Raw genomic sequence first — 26,256 nt, forward strand, 5'->3', positions numbered from 1 at the left:
AGTCAGATGACCTATCATCATGCATGCGATAAGCACACGCTCAAGTCGGCCGCAAAATCGCAAGAGTTAGGTAATAGACATACCTCACCCAAGCATCAATAAGATAAAAGGTTTGTATGGGGTGTTCATGTACATCTCCATATCCTCTATCAAATCTACAGACGATCCATTCACTTTGACAACTATCACATCGAGGAGATCATCACCATGCCCATCGCAGTAGACTACACACCAGCTGAAAAGCCCGACTCCTTCAAAAAGAGGTTTACCGAGCGATCCACCCCTCCTCCCGAGTTACCTCCTTTCTTCTATGCCAACCGATTCGATAAGCCTGAATTTGGTGATTGGCGAGACGAGCTGGTGACCAAGGGATACACCGTCGTCAAGGCTGTCCCGACCGAGAAGGCTCTCGAGTACAGGGAAAGAGCATTCCAATGGATGGAGTCTTTCCCTCTTGGCTTCGATAGGAACGACGAGAAGACTTGGAAGAACGAACATCTTCCGGTACATATCAAGGGAGGTATGTTCCATGGTTATGGCTTTGTGAGTTAACGTTTTTATTGGTCTCAATCGTGGGGAGTTCAAACAAGGCTGACGATCTCATCTTCCGTCTCAGAGTCACGAACAGCTAGTAAGTATCCTCAACAGCATCGGAGCATTGTGTCAGAGCACGGCTGACTAAGTGTACTCTCTTGTAGCTATGGGACCTCCGATGCGAAGACGGGATCATCGACGCCTTCGCCAAAGTATGGGGCACCTCCGAGCTGATCACCTCATTCGACGGGGGGTCAATCATGTTACCCAAACGAGTGGACGTGATGGACGGCGGTAAATGGGAACACATGGATCAGTCACACCACCGAAGAGGGTTCTACTGCTGTCAAGGTCTGGTCAACCTCAACTACAATGGTCCCGAAGATGGAGGGTTGATGGTGCTTGAAGGGAGCTCGAAGCTTGTTGAGGAGTACTTTGATGTACATGGACGAAATTCTTATAAATCGTGGGGTCCGTTCGACTGGCAGTGAGTTATCCACCCAACTTCCCTCAATCCAGGTCGGACTGAGCTGATGAAATTGTACGAATCGTAGCGGGTTCACCGAAGAACAACAACAGTGGTTCTTTGAGCGAGGCTGTAAATGGGTTAAAGTCTGTGCTGAACCTGGAGATTTGATCCTTTGGGACTCAAGGACTATGCACTACAACGTTAGACCGAAGGGTGATAGAGATAGAGTCTGCACTTGTGAGCCTCATTCTTTTATCCAGAACATAATCATGGCCAGTATGGTTTCCTCGCTGACTTGCACGTCTTGGTTATTAATAGATATCTGCATGGCCCCCGCCCACCTGTTAACAGAAGAGGACCGTAAACTACGAGTAGACTGTTTCGAGAGTTCAAGAGGAACCACCCACGTCCCATTCGCAGCCATCTATGCGAGGGAGTTCGAGCCCGTGAAGAGGGCGGACGGCACAGACTGTCCACACGATACGGGTAAACCTAGAAACCCTCCTGTTTTGACTGACAAGATCGCGAAGCTGGTTGGTATTAAGCCGTATTAGGTTGTCCGGTTCGTGGGATGCTTTTGTATGATGTTTGAGCTATGATTTGATAATTGTATATGCAAGTGAATACATCCGTAATAATTACAAACAAGCTGAAGTATACAAACAAACTCATGAGTAATTCATATCCTGCTGGAAAAATATGTTGAACAGATCCGCGTCCATGTTATTCATCATTCCCTGCAATAGGAACCCATCCAAACTGAAATCGAATGGCTGTTCAGCTAGCCCATCTACGTTCGATAGAGCAAGGTCGGTCGTCTCGGTGGGTCGAGCTCGTATTTCAGCCTCATTGACCATGTTTTCCAGCAAAGTGATACCTCTATTGATAATTGCGTTTTTGTTGGTGAGCGATCGGAAGAAATTGATCACTTCCAGGATTTCCATTCTGAGCTTATCGCGCTCGGGTGTATCGTGTCCGCCATATGTCAGTTCCGAGGCGATGACCATACCTGCGATGACAGTGAAAGACGACACGTGCCTAGAATGGGCAGCAATTCAGCCTAGATCAACATGTAGTTTAGCTGAAAAAAGACATACCAGTTTTTCTGGAACAAGGTCGGGACAGGTTTCTTACGAGCAGCAAGAGTCGCTCTAGCGGCTTCGAGACACACCTAATGACATCATCAATATACCACTCAACGCAGCCCAAGCGAGAAACACCACAGTACTCACCTCACGCGCCCTAGCCCATCTTGTATCCGTATAACTCTTGCCCAGAAACCACCTATAAAGCATGATCCTATGAGGAGGCAGCGCAGTCATCCAGAGGTACCTCGACCAAGGTCTATAATCGAAACCCCGATGATCATCCTGATTAGATGGAAAGTAAGATTCGTCCTCCCTCGGTTTGAGATCCGGCATGTCATCTAACAAACATAGTAATCTCGCGTCGTGCTCCTGGACACACTTGAACCTTGCGCTGATGGTCGTTTTGGTATTGAAAGATTGATTGAAGTTCCTGAATAGGGCGGCCAGCCTCTCCATCGCTATGAGACTGCGGAAACGGTATTGAATTGTTCATCATCAAGTGGAGTACGGCACACTCCCAGGGACTTTGTACGTACTGGGTGACACGGGTTGTCTGGCTTGATGGTCTGGGTATTATCGGTTTGTTATCGTCGAGATCGTAGTCGTCGATATTGGCTGGAGGGGAGGTACGAGCGGCTGGAACGAGTCGTTAGAGCCACAGAGCTAGGAGCGATCGTGTACGACAGGATCAGATCAAAACATTCGACTCACTAGGCATACAAATGTGAAACGGATGATGAGCTTCCGGACGAAGACTGGTATACATCTCGTAAGTCATTACTCCAGACACTATCTTGATATTGACGCCGAGGGAGAACAGACTCACCTGTCGGTTATAGTCAGACACCACCAGATCCTCCTGACCAACTCGATCTGTATATTCCCACCAAACTTTTCAGGATTGGTAGATGCCGTTGCCAAGTGGAAATCAAAATCCCTAGCCAAGCCAAGCGCACAATGCATGAGTGATCCAAGGTATTTCGAGGCACTACAGTACATCATCCAGGATGTTAGCGCGTAGCGATAAGGATAGGAGAATTGAAGCATGAAGTATGTGATCGGCAAGGATACTGGACTCACTCGAACGCATGAGCTATCATCGGAAGTATACATATAGTCTGCAGGACCGGCATGGTGGGGTTGACCATGAAGTTGCATAGTTGGAGACAGTTTACGGAAGTGTCGAACCAATATCGAGCGGTCTGGGCTATAGATACTATCAGAGGTTGGTCAGCTTTAGTCGTATGGGATGCAAGGGGACAAAGTGTATGTACCTTGAGAGAAACCCATCATCATAGCTGAAGATTCCTCCATGAAGTACAGACTACATGCGATGATGGCGTAGTCTATGAGCAAATCAAGGTATTCCGTATTCATTAGCAACTTCGGGTGCAGAGAAGTGTATCATGTATAGACTGTACGCTCACACAACGCATAATAGTCATACGTCTTAACAATCGGCCGACCAACCCCAATCGAATTAATCCATTCATCGTGCTCTCGCAAAAAGGTCGGTTCATGGAATACAGTATGTATCCAATGCAACGTCTGACAGTGGTATCGAACCAGCTGACTACTTTGTTGTAATGGTACCATCGCGAGCAAGGTGTCTAGAGAATGGCCACCCGAATGACTAAGAGGAGATTCCAGCTGATTGGCAAAGATGGAGATTAAGGTGTCAGCAACAATACGATTTGCTCGTTGCCTGATCTCTACGTTCCTACTTCTGCTGAACACCTCTATCTGGTTGAGCTGATATGTCACCTCTTCTGTCCGTCGAGCCCAACAACGACCTTTCGCCCGAAAAGTCGATCTTTGATGAAGACGGAGCACCACTCACCTGAAATCCTTCATTCTCCTTATACCTCTTCGGCTCAATCCCATAAATCCTAATGACATCACCCAGATAATCCGATTTACCCATCTCGTCGTGCTCGTGCTCGTGCTCGTGCTCGAACTCGGCATGAGAAACACCGTTTCCGTTCTCACCATTCAAACTGGGGAGTCTTGGACTCCTATTAATTCCCGCACCTGATTGCCCTACCTCGTATTGATAATCCTCTTTATTCATCAACCCATCCTCCTCCTCTTGTTCTTGTTTTTCCTCCCGATCCTCCTCATGTTCGAACTTCCTCATAAGATTCTGAATAGTCTTCTCCTGAGCATTGATTTTACGATGCAAAGCTTTGTTCTCCTCTATCATCTGAGCGAGGGTAGGTGTTTTGGCAGAAGGGAGTCGTCCGCCGCCTGTGATCTTACCGTTGACCATGACCGTCCTGCAATCGCCGGGCCCAGCTTAGCGATACTTAGATTAGGTAGTAGTAGAAGGGTATCGTTACTCACTGTTGTTCACATAGATCACCCAGTCCTCTGGATACACAGCGACTACACGGGAAAACTTTGTCGCATTTCACCTGTTCGCTCCTCCATATCAGTTCTGGATCTGATTGAGAGTGTGGGAAGGCCTACCTTTCGCTTGTAGCAGTAATTGCAGCTAAGCCAAGTATCCCTTCATCAGCTCGAAAGTTCTTCATCGTATTCATCGTACAGAGACCCAGCTCACCTCTTCACCTCCCTCTGACCCATCCTTATTGGCCCGACCAACGATGGTGAACCTGAACCTGAACCCGAACCGCTCATCCTCCTTACAGGTAGGTTGGATGATCCCCCTAGACTCTTATCGCTCATATCGTGATCGGGAGCATATGTAAGAGAGCTGCCTTCTGCACCGATGAGATGTCGCAATATATAACAGCAGAATGTAGATCAAACCCATCAAAAGTGATCTGCTCAGCTGATAACGGAAAGGATGATCTACTAACAAAGTAACACCAAAGAAGCTTCCGATAACGATAACTAGACCTGAACGATAACTAGACCTGAACGAGGGCGGAAGCAAATTCATCTATCATTCAACAAATCAACATACGAGTGATGCATAACGATAACATGACATCAATACAAAAGCAAATTCTATATGTGCACTATACAAACATATACACCCTCCCATCTCCGTTCTTCCCGCCAAGATCGGGATATTCATGCCCAACATAAACTAATTAACCCAAATCTCCAACCTCCCTTCCCCCCTACCATTCCCCTCCCCTAATATCCTCGCAACATCCACAGCAGCCTCGAAGTCCCCCTCATCCCTCATCGAGAGTATATCACCGTCTTCATCCTTGAATTTCACGTCGATCTGACCTCCTTCCCTGGCCAGCTCGGGGAACTTTTCTTTAAGGAGGGAAATGAATATCTCGTATGTGTGGGTGGGGAGGATTGACATGCCTCGTTTGTGGGTTGCGTAGTTTACCTGTGCGTGGCATCAAAATAAGAATTAGTATTATTCTTCGGTATTGTAGCCAGGATACTTGAAGTGCAGATTGACATTCACATGACAAGTAGGCAGAAGAAAGTGCTTGCTCAGAAGGAATCGAATGAGGATAACCCACCTTGACCCGTATCTTAACCATATCGTACCAACTCCCATTCTCACTCCCAACCTCATAGTTTGACTCCCTATTACTCGTAGCTGCACTAATCGTCCTGGTGAGGGGCATCCCGCTCCCACCTACAGGCGATTTTCCACCGAAAGAGCCAGGTTGAGGTTGGAGTCTACCCATCATATTCTGACCGACATTGGCATTTGCACTGCCCTTCCTGGATAATGCAACACTAGGACTAGCCCCTAACGGATTTTTATTCGACCAGGCTTCTATCCTCTTTGCTCCACCTATAGGGGGAAGGTTGTCGGGTATGTCTATTCCATCTTCGGGCGATTCTGCTATGGACTGATAATACTCGTCGTACAGTTCTGTTACTGCTGATGATTTTACGTTTTGTCTGGGTATGCTGTTCAACGGGGGAGTCTTGATATATGGTGATTCGCCTTCTCCCCTTGTACCTGAATATTTAGGCTGAGCCGGAGGATATGGTGATTCTTGGTTCCTTCCTTGGCCTCCGGGCGCGTCACGTACAGGTGCAGAGAACGGTTGTCTATCACCCGGATTGGAAGGTTGGAAATTCAAATCCGTCGTAATCTTCACCAAAGGTCTGGTGACAGAAGTGATCGATCTACCCAATGAGGTTGATCCCTCGTTGCCCATCGTATTACTCCTCGAGTGTCTGTTCAAGGTTGGATCTGCCGAACGTGCAGCAGAGACAGAGCCAATACCGACGGTATTGCTTCTCGTCATTCTGGTTGTACTATCGCTCTGCTGGATGACAGACACGGAGGCGGAGCGGGATAAAGGGTGGGAAGCGTCAAGAGGTGCACCGGAGGGAGTTTGGCCGCGTTGCAGTCGGGTTATGCCTGTGAAGGTGGTGTAGGCGTCGTTGGCGTCTGTTGCTGCTACGAGGATCTGGGGTGGGCGTGTGAGTAGGAAAGGTATTAAAGTGTAAACATGAGCATCACATAGCAGGAATGGTTGATCGAAGGGAATGTGGTCTATTGTGTCAGCGCTTGTCAGGGGTAATTGATACCAGTTGAAGAAGTACTCACAGCTTTACCCATGTAATCCCTACTAGCCAGATTCTTCAATTTCTTCTGAGAAGGCTTGAATAGCACTCCAACCTGGAAGGTGCTTATCATCAGCTCACTTCCTAGAACACTACGGTGAACAGCACCATTTCAAAGTAGCGATATTTCATGTAGAAATAGATATCTTGAGAGGACTACTCACCGGTACAGAAAACACATTATAATCCCTCCCCGCATCTCTGATAGCATCATCAATAACATCATGTTCCATTATCATCTTTTGAGTCTGAGCTTCTCGCAAATCTGATAGGCCGCTATCTGTTTGACCGAGGTAAATTTTGGATAAGCCGCAGTTGAATAGGACTTCGCACGAGTAGAGGCGGAAATCGAGACCTAGTTGTTCGTAGTTTCTTCGAAGCACAAATAACAAGCACCCGGTCAATCATGGTTGACCCAGAACGAAAAGCGAGAGAAGGTCGAATATCCATAGTTCTCATGAATAATCCTCGACCTTCCTGACGATGAGAGAAATACAACTCACATCGTCTGATTCCCCCTAAGATATAACAAGGCATCTTCGAAATCCTTCAGAGCATCTTGATAGTTGCCTAGCATCTGTGTGCGTTGGGTATCAGCCATCAATAACTCACAGTCCTTCTGTACCACCATCATCCTCTTCTCTTCCACGCAAACCTGCTAGATCACCTTCTGTCTGACTCTCATCCCTTCGCGATGGCCAACATCGTACATCCCCACTTACCCAGATTCACATGGGAAGAGAGAGAGGATCAAACCACTCACAAAATTACTAACCCCCCTCTGATGATACCCAATCGCAAAGTACCCATCCAACTCTACAGCCCTCCCGAACGAATCCACCGCTTCCCCGTGTCTACCCAAGGTGGCAAGGATGATGCCGATATTCCAACAGATCTTTGACGTATCGGAGATCTTGCTAAATTCGTCTATGGATTTATCGTATTCCCCCGAATCGTATGATGAGATGGCTTCTGACCATGTTGTCAGCTCTGCTTTCAGGGACATACTGGTTGGGCTGTAAGTGGGGTGCACGTAGTGGTAGCGGAGTGATCAGGTGGATGGCTGATGGCTGACAGAACAATTGAGGGATGATGGTAATGACCAAGAAGGAAGCTCAACTCATCAAACCACCGTCCGACAAACCAAAAAGGCTCATGGATACGTTAAGATATGATGTACTCTTACGATGCGACAAATACGGAATAGTCAAGGGAACACATCACACACGGTGCGTTAGTTACCCTTTCTCGTCTATCCTTCCTTGGCGATGTCAAAGCGAAGCAGGACAAGACCGATTCTCTCCGTATGCATACACTGATACGAGCACATACAGTCACCCAGAGTATGACCATGATTGGGTGTGTGAAAGTGACTTTTGAAACGATGTGTTGTTGTATCGTCTTGTGTCGCTTGGATCTTCAATCTCATTTGTTACTTGACGACGAGAAGCGAGAGATCGAGGGAGATGAATCGGTGTGTCATGTCATGTCTCTTGTGTGCAGGCGAGTAAGCTGTTGATTACTTTCAGCTGGAGTATACTGGAGATGATGATCGATTGCACTCTGAGGGTATGATTCAAAGGTATTCGCGAGAATACCATTCAGTCCCTTATACATAAGAGAACACGATAGCTTTGAGTGATGTACCATTCTCGCACCACGTCTATGCTGTTCTCTTTCCACTTCTCTCCATATCGGCGATCTCCGGTAACCCACCACGGATAACCGAGCCAGGTCCGAGCGTAAGACTAGTCAAGCACACGAAATCACCTCATCGGTTACCAATCACTGATCATCTCATCTCACCTCAGCTCAGCTCATACTATCGATCATGATCATTCGAGATGTGACAAGTGTATCCCCTCTCCTCATATTTATATCTCACCCGCACACTTCATAAATACATTTGAAGAGGATCATGCCCAACTACACCCTCTACACATTGATAGGCGACGCATCCAACCCCGATGGGAGGGTGATCTCACCGCATGTGTGGAAGACGAAGCTTGATCTGGCGTGAGCTTCTTCTCCCTTTCTGTCACAATCTCCTCACTCTCTGCTATCGCCCTTTTCCTCTCATGAAGCACCTTGGCTGACGAAGACCCACTCTGGCATGTTCGTAGCTTCTTCAAACAAGAGGTCACCAACTCTGGCAAAACCTTCCCTCAAATACGAGGCGAGTTATCTGAATTGACGAAAAACCCAGCGGTCACTGTACCTACTATTGAGGTTGATGGGGAGTTTACCACGGATTCATGGAAGATTGCAGAGTATGTGAGTGGGGTTCTTTAAGGGATTGCGATCAGTATACAGTATATGGTACGACTTCACAGTTCCATCACATCAAATTACACTATATCCAAGGCCTTCTGCCATCGTATAGTGAAATCTTTCTCTTCTCCCCATCACATTGTCTGTTATTACAACGATCAATCCAAAAAATGACACTGATCATACCTACACTAAACAGCTCGAAGCAGAACATGGTACAACCGAGAGATCACTATTCGGAGGAACCAAAGCAGGCAAAGAGTTTGCCAAATTCATCGAAATATGGAGTAACACCACGTTTGCGAATGAGCTGAGACCGTTGATTGGAGTAGCTGTGAGTGGTGTCTCTACCTTGGATCTCGTCTCTCATCTCCCGTCTCTTCAACATGTTTTACTTATAACACCTGAGCTTCCATCTCGTCTCATATCGCCCAAGGTATCCTCTCTCTTCTAATCAACCATAATATAACCCACCATCTCACACTTAAGAGCCCATCACTGACCGCCATACAAACCCAAAGATAACATCCCACTTCGACCCCCCCTCCAAGTCCTACTTCCTAAAATCCAAATTCCAAAACGACCTTCCCAAATACTCTGCATTAGTAGACCGCTTCCAAGACCCCGAAGAATTGGAAAAACAACTATCCGCTGCTCGAGGTAGGTTATCCGTGATTAATGACCTGCTCAAAGTGAAGAAAGCGAAGAACGAGCCATTATGGTTATTGGGTGGGGAAGAACCTTCTCATGCGGATTTCTGTCTTTTCGGGTGGTATACTTCTTCGAGCCTTCATCCTGCTGTTGAGAAGGGGGTATGGAGGCATGAGGAAGTGGAATTGGTTGGGGAGTGGTTGGATGGTTTGCTGGGGAGTGGGTTGGTTGAGAAGGGTCAGTTGAGTTGATGTGGGGGTGGAGTGATGGATGGGTAGTCACGATGATATAGAAAGGCTGGTGGAGAAGGAGTACAAGTAGAGGGAGTACGATGGTAGGTATCAATCGATTATATGGTATGCATAGGAATAGAAATATAGTTTGATCATTCTACTTACCCTGTCATTTGCCACTCCACTTTACACTGACTCATAAGCGATTGACGCACAGACCATCAGTGTAGAGTAAACAACAAACAATGACGATCATATACTAATCCTATAATGTATCTTCTCTTTCCTTACTCTTCTCACTTTTTTCTCTTTCCTTCAGCTTAATCTCCAACGCCAACCAAGCCAAACCAATCAAAATGAACGAACCTATGGATATAGATCTATCACTCGACGAGGTGAGCGGTCTCATCCCACCACTTACTACCTCTGATCCAATACCCACACCAAGCTGACGCTATCACCACCTATATAGATAATCGCAAAGAAACGATCCGAGGAGAGAGCTTCTAGACGATCTCACCCGTACGAACGAGCCACAACTGCTACTCAACCCAGAGGAAAACCATCTTCTAATAGGTCTAGCTCTAGTCCTGTCAAGACTACACTTACCACTCTGAGCTTCACCGATGTACGTTCCTCTTCCTTCTTGTATCACTCTGCTTACCGTCCCTTCCTTCCCCTATGGCTCATTCTCATCAAGCAATAACAACTGACATCTCTTCCTCAATGCTCACGCAGATCAAATCCAAATCCCTCGACCCATCCTTCCCCTCATTCACCTCCCCTCCCCTCACCCCGACTCCTCAAAACTTCCAAAACCCCCTCCAGAGAGGTTTCCGTAGCATATTTCCCCAAGGATGTAACCCCCAGCCAAATTAGGGATATGATCCAGTCGACTGTGGGATCCGTACAGGAATTGAGGTTGGATAGTCGTGGTGTGGCTTGGGTTAGGATGCTTAGGTTTCAGGGATGGGAGGTTTGGAGTTTCCGTGGGTTTTTTTTCCTTCCTTCGTCGCTTCTACCTTGTGGATACTATACTGTATTCGGTTAGTGACTCGATGGGGAGTTGATTAGTCAATGGGAAAGTGCTGGATGGGAGTGAGTGGTATATTATTCTTTTACAAGTGTAACGTATAGGACTGAGCTGACGTGAGATATGAGGAAAGCCCAACGACTCGTTGTTCGTGTGTACCCTGTCCGACATGCTTCTGGAGCGAGTCATGCAAGGAACAGGTATGGGAGTAGAAGGAAATCTGGTTAGGGAGTTAAACGTTTACGTAGGTAAGTTGGTATGTGCTTGCGCTGGCTTGTATGGTCGGGTAAAGGGAAAGCTGGCTAATTCAAATTGATTTGCATTGTACCATAGTATTCACACGAGTCTAGGTATGAGCGTGAGTAGCAGGAAATCAACCATCGAGCCAAGAATGAGCATGCTTAATAGAATGTAAATATGACTTACAGACTACTCATCGAAAGGGATCCATACGCAAATGGTATTGACTCTTCTCCTCCTTTTATTGTAATTTACTTTGATTGGTTTTTCTTTCGTCAACATCCTCAGAAGAGCAGATAAGTTGACTGTGTGATATATGTATGTGGTATACCAAATATGAATACCTAGATCTCATGTGAACATTCTTCGATTGATCATCAGATACGATGTAATCATTCAGTAACCGAATAGATGTTTGTACGATACCATACACTCCTTTCGATCCTGAGCATTGTTGATGATGATCGATTATGTAGTGTGTGATGATTTGATCTTGACTACCAATCCATGCTACTTCACTACCCCCAACTATGACTACAAATACGCCGAGGGGATCAAAGACTAAACTTTATATTCTCCTCGTTACTCGTCGTCGTCAACATTGATGAGATATAAGTTTTGATAGGATGGACAGTGCACATCATAACATCGCTGTTGCCGCTCGACCATTGTATGGTGAGTCGTGAGTACGTAGGTGTTATAGTGTTGGGGTGTCGCCATGTTGCTGCTCATCCACTTGCACAGTCACACTCAATCACACACACAGACCATCAAACGGACAGGTACAGTACGATTATCCACGTCCTTTGGGCACATACATCGTAGTGGATGAGGTTTAGGGCGTAGTAGTAAACGTATAGGTGTATGAGTATGCTTCTCAATCATCATGTATATTACTGTACATATATACATATATACTCAGCATCACTCTATGCATGGAGAAGATACAAACACAGATACAAATACAACTAACTACCCAAATGAGTGGTAATCTGGTACTACCATACTAAGCAATCGATCGCACGGAACCATTTCTCACCTCGTAACAGACTGATATAACATAAATATCCCCCACTTTGCCATCTCACTATACTGTAACCATCCATCCTTTCTCATTCACATCATCCTTCTACCATCCTACCAGCCTTACCACCATCCATACTCCGACTCAACGCAGCGATGGATCCTGGTCCATCATGCTTCAGATGCTCATTCGAGGGATGTACAAAGACATTCACCAGGAAGGTATGTATGAGTCAGTCATCGCTGTACCTCTCATTCCCCCACTTTGCCCCCCCACCTTCTCGTCTCACCGTACATCCTAGTATAGCCGCAATAGAGTAACTGATCGACAATGTTCATCCATCCTCATACAGGACCATCTATTCAGACATGCTGCGAATCGTGAGTCAAGTACCTGATCACCCTACATCTATATCTATGCATAAACACTCTCCAGGAGAACAATCAAGGGATACATGGGTCATACACCGAGCTGACGAGAAAACAGACTCAACCGACACATTCAACTGTCCTCGATGTACCCGCCCATTCAAACGTATAGACCTCCTACATCGACACCAGAGAAGGAACATATGCGGGGACGAACCGTACAAACCTCCCGCTTCTTCTTCTGCGAAACGTAAGCGGAGTGAAGAGAATTTGACTTCAACAACGTCCAATCCCAGATCAGAGGGGAATGGAGGGGACGACGAGTTGGAGATGGACCAGCCTGTATCTGCTATATCCAATACCTTTCCTCATTCAGCTTCTACCACTACATCCACATCCATATCGAATAACACAGATTCATCAATGAACCAAGGTCAAGGTCAAAGCGGTGGCGGTGGGATCAACGCAATGCCCACTTCTACTACATCTCCATTCAATACCACTTCCCTCTCTGGTCCCTCAGGATATATAAACACAACCACAACCACCAATAACGACTTGATCCCATCGACAACACCAACTGCACCAGAATTCGGATTCGGTTTTGGACTCTGGGCACCGGAACAGTGGGAAGCCTTATTGCATGAGAGCTTGTTACCTCCCTTCAACGAACCTATCATACCTAATATGAACTTCGATTATTCCAACAATACAAATACCAATGGTAATACGTATAACCAACAGACCACTTACTTCTTCAACCCCCAACCCCAACCCCAAACCCAGACGATTCCTCCTCCTCCTACGAGTCAGCCGATTCTACCTCCTATCTTGACTCAGGGGAAGATCCAACTTCAATCTTCGTCTGAGAGGGATCAGGCGTTGTATCAGCCGACACAGGATACGTATGGTGTAGATGGCACTGGTGCTGGAGCTGGGAGGGGGGACGGGTCGATGATGGAGACCCTCTTGAGTAGGCTGCAGATGTCTTTCCCTGTAAGTGTGACTTGATCTATCTCCTACCATCCTTGTCTGCTCACCATCCCTTCTCCAAGGACTGTTCGTTACTAACGAAGTCTCCCAGGAACTCGACATATCTCTCCCCTTCATGTCCGACTTCCTAGACCTATACTGGACCAAAACATCCCCAACCTTCCCCTTCATCCACCAACCGACATTCGACTACTCCCTCGCCCCATCCGAGCTCATCGTCCTGATGATCATAGTAGGCAGCGTCCACTCTTCCTCCAACCATAAACCCCAATTCTCAAAACTCGTTTCCAAGATCCGATCAATGTTATTCCAGGAATGCGGGCTGGAAATGCCCATCTCGACCTTACAGTCCTTCACGCTCTGTCATGTGTATGATACGTGGTATGGGAACTCTGAGAGTCTGTTTGTCGCGCAGTGTATGTGGCCTGTGATGGTTGCGCATTCACGGAAGAAGGGGATAGGGGTGTTGGGGAAACCGGATTTGGAGAGTCAGCAGGAGGAGGCTTGGACGAATTGGGCGAAAGAGGAGGGTGAGTGTTCATCTGCTATCATCCTTCTTATCACATCATCATACCGCATCACACATCATCATACCGCATCACACATCATCCTGCTTCAGTACTTCTCACGATCAAAGAACGGCACTACCCTTAGCATGCCATTCGGTCTCCTCACGACCCATTAACTTTGCTAATGACCATTACAACACTCGCAGAACGCCGTCGCTCGGCCTACTGCGTCCTCCTGATCGATACCCAACTCTCAGCATTCTGGAACCAACACTGTTCCCGTCAACTATCGATCTTCGCGCACAACCTCAATCTCCCTTGCCCCAAATCGCAATGGGAGGCCCCCAACGCCACCGAATGGGTTAAGATCCGTCAATACACCCAGACCAACACGCCTACGACGAAACCGAAACATTCCAAATCGGGATACTTACCGGGATTGCACCCTGAATTCACTGTCAACGTCGTCACGGAGGGATACAGCTCGGCGATCATGTCGGCGTTGTCGGAGGAACACAAGTTTTTGTTTAAAGTGGATTTGGATAATAGTTTGACGTCGCAGATGGTGTTGATTGGGTTGATCGCTATTGCTTGGGACTGTCGGACGAGAGGAGGGATGGGGATCAGGTTTAGGGAGGGGACGAAACATTGGAGATCTATTGTGTTTAATGGTGAGTCCGGTGCTGTCCATGTGAGCCAATCACCTTCCTGCATGGCTTTCCTCCTTCATCTCATCTAGTTTTGCAACCCGAAGTGGGCCAACTGTCTGCCTATGTCAAGTCTCCATTGAACATCTTGTGTCCACACCGACCAGCACATGGTAGTCTCAGTGCTAATCTTATCACTTCTATCTCAGCCGTCATACAGCTGCGAGCAGCTTACGAGTCCGCTGTGATGCACATGAGTGCTTCGATCGAGTCGAGAGATATGAGAGATACTTTTGCGATATGTATCATATCTGTGCTGAGTGATATGTGAGTTGTGCTCTCTTGCACATCTTCAGCATGTGTTCTCTGCTAACTCCATGTACTGCCTAGACCAATGTTACATGTCGCTGCTGGTGCTACGAGCTTCTGCGGTGCTTCGAGTGAGTTGTTTCAAGTCTGATCAGACCTCCTGTACCTTGCTAGAGCTTCTGATATAACATCAATGACAAATTCACTGATGAGCTTGATTTTTGATCCAGTTGGTCCTCGCCAATACTCTGATGCCAAACGTCGACTTAAGCTTTGGGCCAAGACAGACGACGCCTGCACATGCGTCTGGCAATCTGTCAGATACCTTCGTCAGGCGTTGTTCAGCGAATGGGGATTGTACTCTCCTTGGGCGGTGTTCAATACGACTGTGAGTGTATCTCTGACACAATATTCCACCGAGGATGATAGATCACCCCCCCTGTGTTGCGCAACCACTCATACATTCGTCACTGACAAGGTCTGTAATATTCCTTATTGTGCCTTCAGCTCGTCCTATGGGGCTATACCACAACGACCATCTCCCCCTCCGCACCCTCCACATCATCCTCAACAATCACCGACACGTCTACTTCAACTGCGACCTACCCCCCTCCACCAACAACAACTACAGCATTCACATTCACCTCTTCTTCTTCCGCCCCGGGGATGAATACCGATGTAGACAAACAACGTAGATTGACGACGTGGCTTGAAGGTGTGCTTGGTACACATGGGAAATTGGAGTCTGTTGATAATTTAGATGAGATCATTAGGTACCTGTTGGAGATTGTCTGTGAGAAGTTGGGCGGGGCGGGCGGGGAGGTGGATAGGGGGAATGGGATGTTGTTGGGTCGGTTGATAGGGCAGAGGAGGGGGAGTAGGATATGACCGAGGGTGAATGTGCCATTGGTAAGAGAAGAGGAGAGGAGATGGGCTGTAAGTAGGATTATTGATGGCCGAGATTTGATGAGGGCCAAGCGGACACACGGGAATTCGATCACAGGTGGAAAGGGTGCTTGTGTAGTTTGGTTGTTCAGTAGGAGGAGTGGTCAAACACGGATACGGATACGGATATCATGTCGGAGCATATTTTGGTACCTTATTATCTTGCTTATGCCTTGAGATTATTGTTGTATAAAAGGATATATCATCGGGTACTTTGTATATAGATATAAAGGGGTTATACTGTATATACGTTGGTAATGAGACTACCGATCACTTGTGTAACTTATTTGGTCAAGCCCTGCAGCAAGTCAACAAGTTTTGCAAGTTACTTTACACCAAGCACCCAAGAACGAGAAAGTACAACGTGATGGCATGATGATGAGGGTCAAGTTGGTGGTATCGACAGTTAAACAATCCAGCCTCATATCAGCTATTCATCAATATCAGTTTCAACACTGCACGAGCAGGGGGTCTAATCGCGAGCTTCGTGATTAAGTTGTGTTGGGTCCCCATGCTTTTATTTACGTGCTATGCTTTTGGTGGCTTGGCTTGACTTGTATCCCTTTCCGTCTGGGGATGGGTCATCGTCCGAGCCCAAGTCCATGTTGAATACGATACGACAGGTGGAACCCTTTCCTAAAAGCCCATAAGAAGGTGGTCGATTGAGTTTACACAGTGACATCATGTAATAGATTCTATTTGCTCTTCCTTTCCACTGGGTTAGGGGGCTTGGTACGACGGCCTAGATATGATGATGAGCGATGACCATCTTCACATCGAGTCAGAATCTCTGAACGAAAACCCTTCTCGGGGATACTAGTATGCATAGCACCGGACGTACAGAGCAGATGCAGGACGAGACGAGACGAAACGAAACGGAGCTGGGTGGGGGGTAGACGATACTGCAAACAAAGGCTGAGCGATGAGTAGGTCTAGACCATCTGTTGGCTTCTCTAACTCTTGCTTTGGGAAATCATCAGAGTCCAGATTCAACGATAGTGCACCATCAACGGAAGAAATCTCTGTTTGATGCGCACGAGCATCGTGATTTACATCACACACCACACAGCACGGGATGTGATGGCGATGATGATGATGGAGGGTGAGTCAGGGTGACCCGTTAGTCTCTTTGGATTGGGAACAGTACTATCAAGACGTGCCGATCAGCTTACGAATATTCAATGAGGAGCGATACCTTTCCGTGGTCGACTGATTTCATAGATTGAAAATTATTACCTTTAACCATGTCCGATTCCAACTTCCAACGCATCTTGTCGTATCTGAGACTTATTGGAAGCTATAACCTGGAAAAGACAAGAGGAAAGAGACATAGCATCGTTTAAAGTTGTACCCGTCAAGCCAAACAAACACACACACGGATCATTCCCACTTCAAGGCAGCACTAAAACTGAGCGTGACCATCAATCATCACCATCACCATCACCCGTCACATACTGATCGACCGACCTCTTAGACTTACTTGCCCACTTGAAGTGAAATTCAACCACCGCAGTCAGCCTAGACCCTACCCCACTTGTTTTTGCCATTGCAAGGTGTACAGTATGGTATGGTATGAGCAGTGGTATAGTCGATATGCAATAACCGGCTTTGCCCGGGAAACAGCGGTCAATCAAATACAGTATCAAATCCTTCTACTTCTATCGCTTATCTCTCCTTTCCTTTGCCTTTCCTTCTATTTTACCCTGAATCAGATTACTAGTAGTACTTCCCCACTTTGAACCGGATGATCATATCAAAAAGGTTATTCCTTATTCCACATGCTCAGATGTAAAGTGGGGTAGTGGTAGCCGATACGCTCATAGACAATAAATAATATACATTTTTGTGAGCAGAGTGCGTGAGATCGTGCGTCCATCTCGGTCCGACATGGTGATGGTGAGTAAGAGTACCTCGACGATACAACATAGCTTTGTGTATACGTAGATCCCATCATTTACCATCCACCCCCACTTGATCTATATCTCTTTAATCCGAAAGGAGGTGTTTCACCGTCGATCTCATTACTAGTCTTCCATCACTGTCACTGTCTCCCTCCACTCGAACATCAATCAGATCATCATCAATCATCATCGCCTTAAACCAGGTCTCACCGGGAAAGGACTCCTTCATCACCATCATCAACTCAACAGTCTCGTCTTCCACTCTCACACCCACTCTTACCCACTTTACACTTTACACTGTGATTTGATCGTTACCAACCGATCAAGTCGGAGGTATCTACTCCGACATAGAGTACAGAAAGATTTTCATCATACAGAGTGAGACAGAAGTCAACAACATACTTTATCGTTGGAATAGATGATGATGGAAAGAGAGAGACAAAGAGGACTTCTCGATATATAAAAGAAGCAACAGTACCCAAACCTACTTTGATTGTTTATATTCTTATTTTCTTCTTGTATATATACTCACTCTGTGTAGATCATTCTTCTCCCTTCCTCATCCCATCCGAGTCCGAACTGTATCTTACTAGTATAGTATTCTTGTATCATCTATCTTGATCATCATACTATTACAGTTAGTATTTCTACCACGCGCTATCACTATAATCTACCCTATCATCCAGCACAGAAAACGACATCCCCCCAACCAATACCCACCAACACAGAAACAATGTCAATCCTCTTCCTCTCACCCACCATCATCTCAGGCGACCCCTCCATCCAGCCCTACGAAGCCGACGTCCTAATCAACAACGGTCTCATCTCCAAAATATCTCCACCGGGCAGTATACGGATACCCAACGAAGCTAGAACAATAGAAGCCAAGGGATGGGTGTTGTCACCTGGTTTCATAGATTTACATGCTCACTCGGATTTGTACCTGCTCACGAATCCGGAGCATGAAGCCAAGATCAGTCAGGGGTGTACGGTGAGTTGTTACTTGCTACCTTTGTCGTGATTGGGACGAGGTTGAAAGCATCGGAGGTCGTCTATTCCTTTGGTTCTGGATAATCACGGGTTATTAACTTGTATATGGTAATAACGGTGATGATACTCCTTTCGATCAGTTCTTCTTGTTCATTGCCTTGTTCCTAATTGTTCATCGGTAAAACACATCTGTTGAAAACACACAATCAATCATTGAGTCTTTCATTGTTCCTTGCTTTCTCTCTTTCCTCTCTCATACACACGATCTCGAAGTTTGCCCTATCCGCACTTTCGATGGCATTTCCCGACCTTTTCCTATATTCACGACTTACTTGCCGATATACACACACACTCTGTCATCTCAGTCCTCTGAAAGGATAAATGATATCGGTATACTAATATATTCAAAACCGTACTACAGACCGAAGTGATAGGACAAGATGGCATCTCCTACTCACCCATCAACAACCCCAAGCAGCTCACAGCTATCAGAGAACAAATAGCAGGATGGAATGGTAATCCCTCTCCGGAGGATCATCCGGGATTAGGGCTGTTTGAGTGGAAATCTGTTAAAGAGTATTTGGATTGTTTGGAGAGGAATAGGACAGCTACGAATATTGCGTATCTGGTCCCTCAGGTGGGTCATACCAATCAGGACTTGGTACTGTTTCTGACATTGTGTATCTTACAAAATAGGGGAACCTCCGATTACTCGCTTGTGGACCATGGGACCAGGTTGCCAGCCCCGAAGAGATCAATTCGCAGGAAGAGGAGTTGAGAAAGGCTATGAAGGAAGGTGCAGTGGGGATGTCTAGGTGAGTTATAGAGTACCTTTCGGAGGGATCCATCCTCCGAACCTCAGGTTTTCTCCGACACCTTAGTCTAGAAGATGGGCTAAGCGTTTCATCCTTTTCCCGTAGTGGCCTCACATACACGCCAGGGATGTACGCTTCTACCTCCGAGCTTACCTCCTTATGCCGAGTGTTGGGCAAAGAATTCCCAGGTGCATTCTACGCGCCTCATCATAGGAGTTATGGGTTCAAGGCTATTGAGAGCTATGCGGAGATGTTGGATTTGGGAAGGATGACTGGGTGTCCTATACGTAGGTCACATCCTTCGTCACAAAAATCTTCCATTTACAGTACACTGACTTGACATTTCATGTTGTACGTTCAGATCTCACCCACGCAACTCTCAACTTTACAGAGAACAAGGGCAAAGCTCCTTTGCTACTTTCTATGATCGACTCGGCTCGTGATGCAGGAGTGGACGTGACGCTGGATACATACCCTTATTTACCTGGCTGTACCACTCTCTCCGCTCTCTTACCTAGCTGGGCAAGTGCTGGAGGACCGAATGAAACGCTCAAGAGACTGAGCGACGAGATGACCAGAGAGAAGATCAGAAGAGCGGTCGAGGAGACGGGATGTGATGGTGGGCATGGGATACCTACGAATTGGGATGAGATACAGGTAAGTGCAATCTTACTCTTATCGAGCATCAACCTCCGATCCCATGTCACAGTATAGCATATTAAATCACATGGATCACCCATAGATCGGCTCTACGACGCACCCATCGATCAAACATTATTCAGGTCGACGAGTCTCCGAAGTTGCCAGATCGACCAACCAGCCGCCCATTCAAGTCTTCTTCGACGTCCTAGTCAAAGATCGATTGGCGACCAGCTGTCTCATGCATATAGGAAACGAGGAGAACGTGAGGGAGATCATGTGTCATCATACGCATTGTTCGGGCAGTGATGCCATCTTGCATGGGAAGGGGACACATCCGAGGGTGAGTAGAACGTTTATGCTGAACCGGATGCTTCAGATGAGTGTTGCTGATCATGCTCTTTTCACGCGAGGTAGGCATATGGTACCTTCCCTAGATTCTTGGGTAGGTTCACGCATCTTTTGATCCCTTCATTTTGTTCAATGGTCTATTTTCACGAGAATGCCGAGTGGATGCTGATGTTCTAAATCCTATGATAGGCCACTACTCCCGTGACCTTAACCTGATCTCTCTGAACGAAATGATCTCCCACCTCACCTCTCGACCAGCCAAACGAATTGGAATATACCCTCACAGGGGACTGATAGCCGAAGGATCAGCAGCTGATCTGGTCCTGTTCGATCCGAGAACGATCAAGGACAAAGCTACATTCGATGAGCCCAAGCAGAAAGCAGAGGGGATAAGGTTTGTATTGGTTAATGGGGAGGTGGCGATGGATGAGGGGGTGTTGAATGGTATGAGGGGTGGGAAGGTCCTGCGAAGGAGGGAAGACGGGGTTGTATGCTGAGTGGGAATTGGAAGGATTTCCGGGCGGACTAAGAGCTATGATATGGGTATGATGGTGGATCTCACAGGAGGTGGTTAGTTGGATTGGTATATATAGATCTTGGGCACAGTGCGATATCGGACACTCCTTTATACAGTCTGCTTGGGATTGCTTGGTATTAGCTTATATGTCATTTATTGCAAAATTGGCATAGTGCTGCTATGCCAGATACCATTGATATACATACATATATATATAGGTATGGATGAACAGAGTAGTTAATCCAATCCCATCTGGTAACATCTCCTTCTGCGATATAATCCTATTGCCTACTCCAACGATACTAAAGGACGTATAACTCCATCCAGTCAAAGCGAAGCAGTGGGCTCCATCGACTGAGCACCATCCTTATCACTATCCAACAAGGCCCTTTGGAGCCAAGAACACTCTTTTAGTGATTCACCTTGTGAGATGACAGTCATACCACGAGTAGTCTGACTACGAATACCACTCCCCCACTCTACTCCCCCACCCCCACTCTGATGATTGATCGGTGAAATGGTGAAAAAGAAGCGAGGTTCTCTTGTGAATGGCGGACCGGAATTAACCGATCATTACCCTGAGGAGAAGCGGGAATTCTTATCTTCTATGCGACAAGAGAGAGAGTGGGTAAAGTGAGATGAGATGAGATGGGAGACAACCTGCAAAGTACAATACCTACTCGTATATACAATTCATCACAAATCCATGAATACAGAGAAGGATAAGAGATCATTATACAAGCTACAAATCCACCATCCCATCTCAAATCAGCACACCATGTCCACATCCACCTCAACCCACACGAACCTGTACGCCCTCCCCTCCAAATCAGCCCTCCAAGCTGAATTTGTAGGTAAACCAATCAATCAGCTAAGAACACCCGCGCTGGTTGTGGATCGAAGTAGGTTCAGGAGGAACTGCGAGGAGGTGACGAGCGAGGCTAAGCGTAGGGGGATGTTGTTTAGAGCGCATGTCAAGAGTGAGTATGGCAGCTGCTTCGAGGATATGACCGGGTAGAGGTAGAGGGATTCCAATGAGGAGCGGAGAGTGGTGCAGAGGGATGGGAAGGATTACTGGAGGATTGAGGCGAAGGGGTGAGCGAGAGTCGAGGTGATGGGTCACAACAGTGCCCATCAGTTCAGAGCTGATATATCTATGCTTGTGATTCAGCACACAAGACCACAGAAGGTACAAGACTCCAAGTCCAAGCTGCAGGCGGAGTGAGAGCTACCATCTGTTCGACGATGATTGAGTTGTGGAAGATCATCGAGGATGGTCTAGTAGAGGAAGGCCTGGTAGATGATGTAAGTTGTCTAGCCTATGATAGCTTGTCCTTTCATCTCGACAGAATCCAGATACACAGGTAGCTTAATACGGTACAGTACAGTACGGTCGCTGACCATTCTATACACTTGCAGATCCTCTACTCGATGCCCGTGGGATCCGACAAAATCGCGGACCTCAATACCGCCCAGACCCAAATCGGCTCAAAGGGTGTCATCCGATTGATGGTGGATCATCCTGAGCAGATCAGACTTCTGAGCGAGTTCAACGAGAGGGAAGGAAGGGAGCAGAGATGGAGTGTTTTTGTTAAAGTTGATGGGGGTGGTAGGTGAGTGCATTACCATGCTATCAAGATGGCCGATGTAATGACTCTGAGTAACAAAAGAAAGAAAAACCTCGTGACTGATGGATGTTGATACCTACGCATAGACGAGCAGGTGTACCTCCCACCAGCCAGCAGTTGAAAGATATCATCCAAGCTGTCTTACAGTCCAAGGCGGTCGAGATCTTTGGGTTTTACTCTCGTAAGTATCGTTGCTTCCACATATCTTGTACGGATAGCGGGGGTGTTTGAGCTCAGAGTTACTCGTTGTAGAAGTGAAACCACACTGATATCTTCTACTTGATTTCAGACTTCGGCCAGTCCTACGCCTCTGACACGCTCAAGAAAGGCTCATCATACTTCGAAGGTGAGATTGACTGCGTGCAATCAGCCGCGAAAGTAGCCAGAGAGATGGGATGTAAAGGAGACTGGGTATTATCCGTCGGGGCAACGCCCACTGCTCATGCGGCTGTGCAGGAGGTGGAGAAGGCTCATAAGGGATTAGAAGGGAAGTTGGAACTGTGAGTGCTAGCCGTCCTTGCACTCGGGATATGAGCACCATCATCAAGACTTCTTCTGTCCTGCTTCATACGTTATACAACGAGATTCATTTCGCATGTCCCACTACAATTTACCATCTCTTCCCATCGGCCTTGCCGTATCATTTATATCATTGTATATCTTCGAAGCTAACTCTTAATAATAATAACCAACAGCCACGCAGGATGCTACTGCATGTGCGACCTCCAACAACACGCCACCTCGCTCGTCCCCGACTCCCACCTAGCTCTAACGGTAGTATCCAAGGTGGTCTCAGTCTACCCCCACAGGGAAGAAGCAATGTGCGATTGTGGTGCACTGGCCGTATCGAAGGATACAGGTCGATATCCAGGATATGGTCGATTGGTATCTCCAGAGAGGGCAGTGGGGAAATGGGATCTGGGTAGGATATCGCAGGAACACGGTACACTCGTGCATCGACCTGATCTTTCTGAAGGGGCGTTCAAAGAGGGGGAGGATGAATTGAAGATTGGTGAGATGGTTAGGATCGTACCTCAACATGCTTGTTTGGTTTGTGCGGGGTATCCGTGGATTTATGTGGTTGATGAGGAGCAGGGTAAGGCGGAGGAAGTGGTGGATGTTTGGGTGCCTTGGAAAGGATGGTAGAATTGAAGCCATCGATGGATCTGTGTAGATGTATGTGTATAGATGAATGTGTTCTACACCTCGATGTCGTACCTTAGAACCCCAGCTTGCACATGCTTTCCTGTTGACTCGTCCGTCTGCAATTCCTCTATCCCACAACTTGACATGTTCTCACCGACCCCCACCCCCACTCCAACTATCAACATGTCTACTAGCCGCCCTCCCCCCACCTCCCGCACTAGACCCTACACCCAATCCACCCATACCACCCATCCCGCTAATTCCCAGCCCCATCCCCATCGACGACGGGTCATTCCGATCCCTCCTGAACTCATGGTGCGTATACACCTTGCCCGCGAAACTTTTCGTGCCCTGCTCCATCTCGTAAGACTGGATAGAAGGGGAAATACCAAATGGAGGCTGACGAGCGGTCGAGAGGGATTTGTACAGTTCAGGAGAGATCAAAGAGACCAGTTCGGAAGGTGTGAGGGTATGTACGAGGGAGGTCGGGGTGTGAGGGTTTACGAGCGAGTTGGAGAGTCGGTTGAGCCGCCTTTGATCTGCTGTGGGAGCTTCGATCTCCTGAGCTGAGATAGGTGATCGAGCAGGCTGAGCGAGGAACACATTCTTCAATGGGTGGTTCTGATGCAAGTTGACCAAGTACTTTTCAGCCAGCTCATCGCAAATGACCTTGGTGGATTTCCCATCGATAATATCGCTTCGTAGCTCCACTATTGATGCCAATACCACTTGAGAGTATTCCAACAGGACATTCAGCTTTGATATGTTCTCTTTGTCCACAGCTGTCATGTTAAAATGAACAATCAGTCTGGGTAGTCTCCTTGCCAGATATCGATTTGCCATGTTGTCTGAGAATGGGCGGTTCAGGATCTCAACGATCTTCCCAAAACACCTTGTTGATTCTTGATCGTCCTTCCCTACCAGAGCTTCACCGTACTCCACCAACCTGATGAGATTACTCTTCTCTTCCCCTTCTTCCACACGCAACAAATCATCTTCACCCATATTCTGCAGGACTGACATCGCACCTAAGCCCATCACCGGCAGATTCTGCATAGCTACAGCGTGTTTCTCCTGTTTTGTCGTAGCTTGGCCGAGGGGCCGCAGCGGATGATCAGGAGGTAGATAAGTCGAGATATTGGGATGTAAGGCGTATTTGGCATTGGAGAGTATCCGTTCTTTGAGGGGAGTCGCAGATGCAGAGGGGATCGTCATGATGTATTTCGTAGCTTTTGTATCGTCAAGTAAGATGGGCAGGAGACTTTCAGATTGAAGCTCGGCAAGGAGGGATAGACAGTCTAACGCTCGATCAGATAGTTGAGGAGGTACCGACTCGGCAAGAAGGGAGAAGAGGGATGAAGGCGAGGGTCCGGACCAGGTGTATAACCATGAGAAGTCTGTGGTCGAGGACGGAGTTTGCGGGATGGGTGTTGGACCAGGACTAGGTGAAGGTTTATCAATGTTGTTCAAGGTGTCTCCTGAGTATCCATACACTGATAGACTGAGTTGCTGGGCGGGTGAACGGAACATCATCATTCGGGTTGTCACCTATGTCGAACGTATGAGTATCAGCATGTATGTCACGTTCCTACACCAATCCCCTCGGTCGGTCCATCTGTACTCTACCCCTACTCTCCCATTCGCATTCGCACACCACCAGAAATCAGGAGAAGCCAGCACTCACCCCCACAGGCATATCCACAGGATAATCCAGCGCATGTTCAGAAGGTACGACTTCCAATGTGGTACTGGCAAGTGCATTGACAGGGTTGGAAGGTGAGATATTCAGTAGGAGCTGAGCGGTGAATCTCGTGGGGTAGGTGGTCCTATCGGAAGAACTAACTTAGCTATCCCATACTCATGACAAGACTCAGAAGTATTGGACTATCTATCGACGCTTCGAGATGTTGGCGACGCAGTAGATCCATATACATGAAAAGTGCAGAATAGAGAGCATGGATGTTGCAGTCCGACTCACCCAACTCCATCGCCCAGGTTCCCCAGACCCACACCCTCAGGTATGATCCGCACGCTACTTATCCTTGTGGGTCCGTTGAATCTCACTACCAGCAGCGTCTCATTCTCTGTGTTGGTGGGGTATAAAGTGGCATTGAGGTCATGGTATATCAGAGAGGGGGGCATGGTGATTATTGGAAGTTGTGGTTGTGATGGTGTTGTGTCGTTTCGTTAAGTCGTTGAGTCGTTGTTCGTCAAATATTCGTTATTGGGCAGAAATGAATAGAAGGCATAGATAGCACTGTTGCAAGATGCAGCAGGCAGGGGTATACGTGATAGGGCGGTATAGGTAGGTATGATATGGATGATAAGGATGACTGTGTGATGTGAGAAATGAGAAGATAGTTTAAGATCACTTTGGCGAATCGTGAGCGAGTGGTTTATTTCGTCACATCTGGCGCTGGCATCTATATTGTAAAAT

At 47.1% G+C, this 26,256-nt stretch overlaps 9 protein-coding genes across 9 annotated transcripts; 6 read left to right on the plus strand and 3 right to left on the minus strand.

The window, feature by feature from the left end:
- Positions 1 to 207: 207 nt before the first annotated feature.
- On the plus strand, positions 208 to 1,557 carry I302_106353 (uncharacterized protein; the record flags this gene model as incomplete). The annotated part of the gene is made up of 5 exons (XM_019192093.1): positions 208 to 543; positions 617 to 631; positions 699 to 1,021; positions 1,089 to 1,240; positions 1,322 to 1,557. The coding sequence occupies 5 exons, from the start codon at positions 208 to 210 to the stop codon at positions 1,555 to 1,557; spliced, it is 1,062 nt and encodes a 353-aa protein (XP_019046723.1).
- A 114-nt stretch (positions 1,558 to 1,671) lies between these two features.
- I302_106354 (uncharacterized protein) lies at positions 1,672 to 4,779 on the minus strand (the record flags this gene model as incomplete). The annotated part of the gene is made up of 13 exons (XM_065870256.1): positions 1,672 to 2,041; positions 2,101 to 2,174; positions 2,236 to 2,557; positions 2,628 to 2,727; positions 2,803 to 2,846; positions 2,918 to 3,079; positions 3,172 to 3,307; positions 3,366 to 3,437; positions 3,519 to 3,741; positions 3,932 to 4,367; positions 4,435 to 4,505; positions 4,561 to 4,585; positions 4,655 to 4,779. The coding sequence occupies 13 exons, from the start codon at positions 4,777 to 4,779 to the stop codon at positions 1,672 to 1,674; spliced, it is 2,160 nt and encodes a 719-aa protein (XP_065726328.1).
- Positions 4,780 to 5,146: 367 nt separating this feature from the next.
- Positions 5,147 to 7,615, minus strand: I302_106355 (uncharacterized protein; the record flags this gene model as incomplete). The annotated part of the gene is made up of 6 exons (XM_019192095.1): positions 5,147 to 5,404; positions 5,544 to 6,452; positions 6,593 to 6,664; positions 6,774 to 6,981; positions 7,113 to 7,186; positions 7,373 to 7,615. 6 exons carry the CDS (start codon positions 7,613 to 7,615, stop codon positions 5,147 to 5,149), a joined length of 1,764 nt encoding a protein of 587 aa, XP_019046725.1.
- Positions 7,616 to 8,527: 912 nt separating this feature from the next.
- On the plus strand, positions 8,528 to 9,782 carry I302_106356 (uncharacterized protein; the record flags this gene model as incomplete). The annotated part of the gene is made up of 4 exons (XM_019192096.1): positions 8,528 to 8,625; positions 8,733 to 8,883; positions 9,080 to 9,214; positions 9,402 to 9,782. The coding sequence occupies 4 exons, from the start codon at positions 8,528 to 8,530 to the stop codon at positions 9,780 to 9,782; spliced, it is 765 nt and encodes a 254-aa protein (XP_019046726.1).
- Positions 9,783 to 10,120: 338 nt separating this feature from the next.
- I302_106357 (uncharacterized protein) lies at positions 10,121 to 10,643 on the plus strand (the record flags this gene model as incomplete). Its single annotated transcript, XM_065870257.1, has 3 exons — positions 10,121 to 10,159; positions 10,237 to 10,392; positions 10,503 to 10,643. 3 exons carry the CDS (start codon positions 10,121 to 10,123, stop codon positions 10,641 to 10,643), a joined length of 336 nt encoding a protein of 111 aa, XP_065726329.1.
- A 1,573-nt stretch (positions 10,644 to 12,216) lies between these two features.
- I302_106358 (uncharacterized protein) lies at positions 12,217 to 15,775 on the plus strand (the record flags this gene model as incomplete). The annotated part of the gene is made up of 9 exons (XM_019192098.2): positions 12,217 to 12,282; positions 12,414 to 12,441; positions 12,548 to 13,425; positions 13,514 to 13,952; positions 14,138 to 14,602; positions 14,788 to 14,905; positions 14,969 to 15,018; positions 15,118 to 15,275; positions 15,395 to 15,775. 9 exons carry the CDS (start codon positions 12,217 to 12,219, stop codon positions 15,773 to 15,775), a joined length of 2,583 nt encoding a protein of 860 aa, XP_019046728.2.
- A 2,691-nt stretch (positions 15,776 to 18,466) lies between these two features.
- On the plus strand, positions 18,467 to 21,025 carry I302_106359 (uncharacterized protein; the record flags this gene model as incomplete). The annotated part of the gene is made up of 8 exons (XM_019192099.1): positions 18,467 to 18,724; positions 19,145 to 19,360; positions 19,420 to 19,538; positions 19,644 to 19,825; positions 19,900 to 20,195; positions 20,281 to 20,520; positions 20,595 to 20,622; positions 20,718 to 21,025. 8 exons carry the CDS (start codon positions 18,467 to 18,469, stop codon positions 21,023 to 21,025), a joined length of 1,647 nt encoding a protein of 548 aa, XP_019046729.1.
- A 798-nt stretch (positions 21,026 to 21,823) lies between these two features.
- Positions 21,824 to 23,819, plus strand: I302_106360 (uncharacterized protein; the record flags this gene model as incomplete). The annotated part of the gene is made up of 6 exons (XM_019192100.1): positions 21,824 to 22,025; positions 22,217 to 22,350; positions 22,465 to 22,658; positions 22,760 to 22,854; positions 22,963 to 23,173; positions 23,369 to 23,819. The coding sequence occupies 6 exons, from the start codon at positions 21,824 to 21,826 to the stop codon at positions 23,817 to 23,819; spliced, it is 1,287 nt and encodes a 428-aa protein (XP_019046730.1).
- A 150-nt stretch (positions 23,820 to 23,969) lies between these two features.
- On the minus strand, positions 23,970 to 25,961 carry I302_106361 (uncharacterized protein; the record flags this gene model as incomplete). The annotated part of the gene is made up of 3 exons (XM_019192101.1): positions 23,970 to 25,367; positions 25,504 to 25,645; positions 25,798 to 25,961. 3 exons carry the CDS (start codon positions 25,959 to 25,961, stop codon positions 23,970 to 23,972), a joined length of 1,704 nt encoding a protein of 567 aa, XP_019046731.1.
- Between the last annotated feature and the right edge of the window lie 295 nt (positions 25,962 to 26,256).

Source organism: Kwoniella bestiolae, chromosome 4 (assembly GCF_000512585.2).
Source record: "Kwoniella bestiolae CBS 10118 chromosome 4, complete sequence".
NCBI lineage: Eukaryota > Fungi > Basidiomycota > Tremellomycetes > Tremellales > Cryptococcaceae > Kwoniella > Kwoniella bestiolae.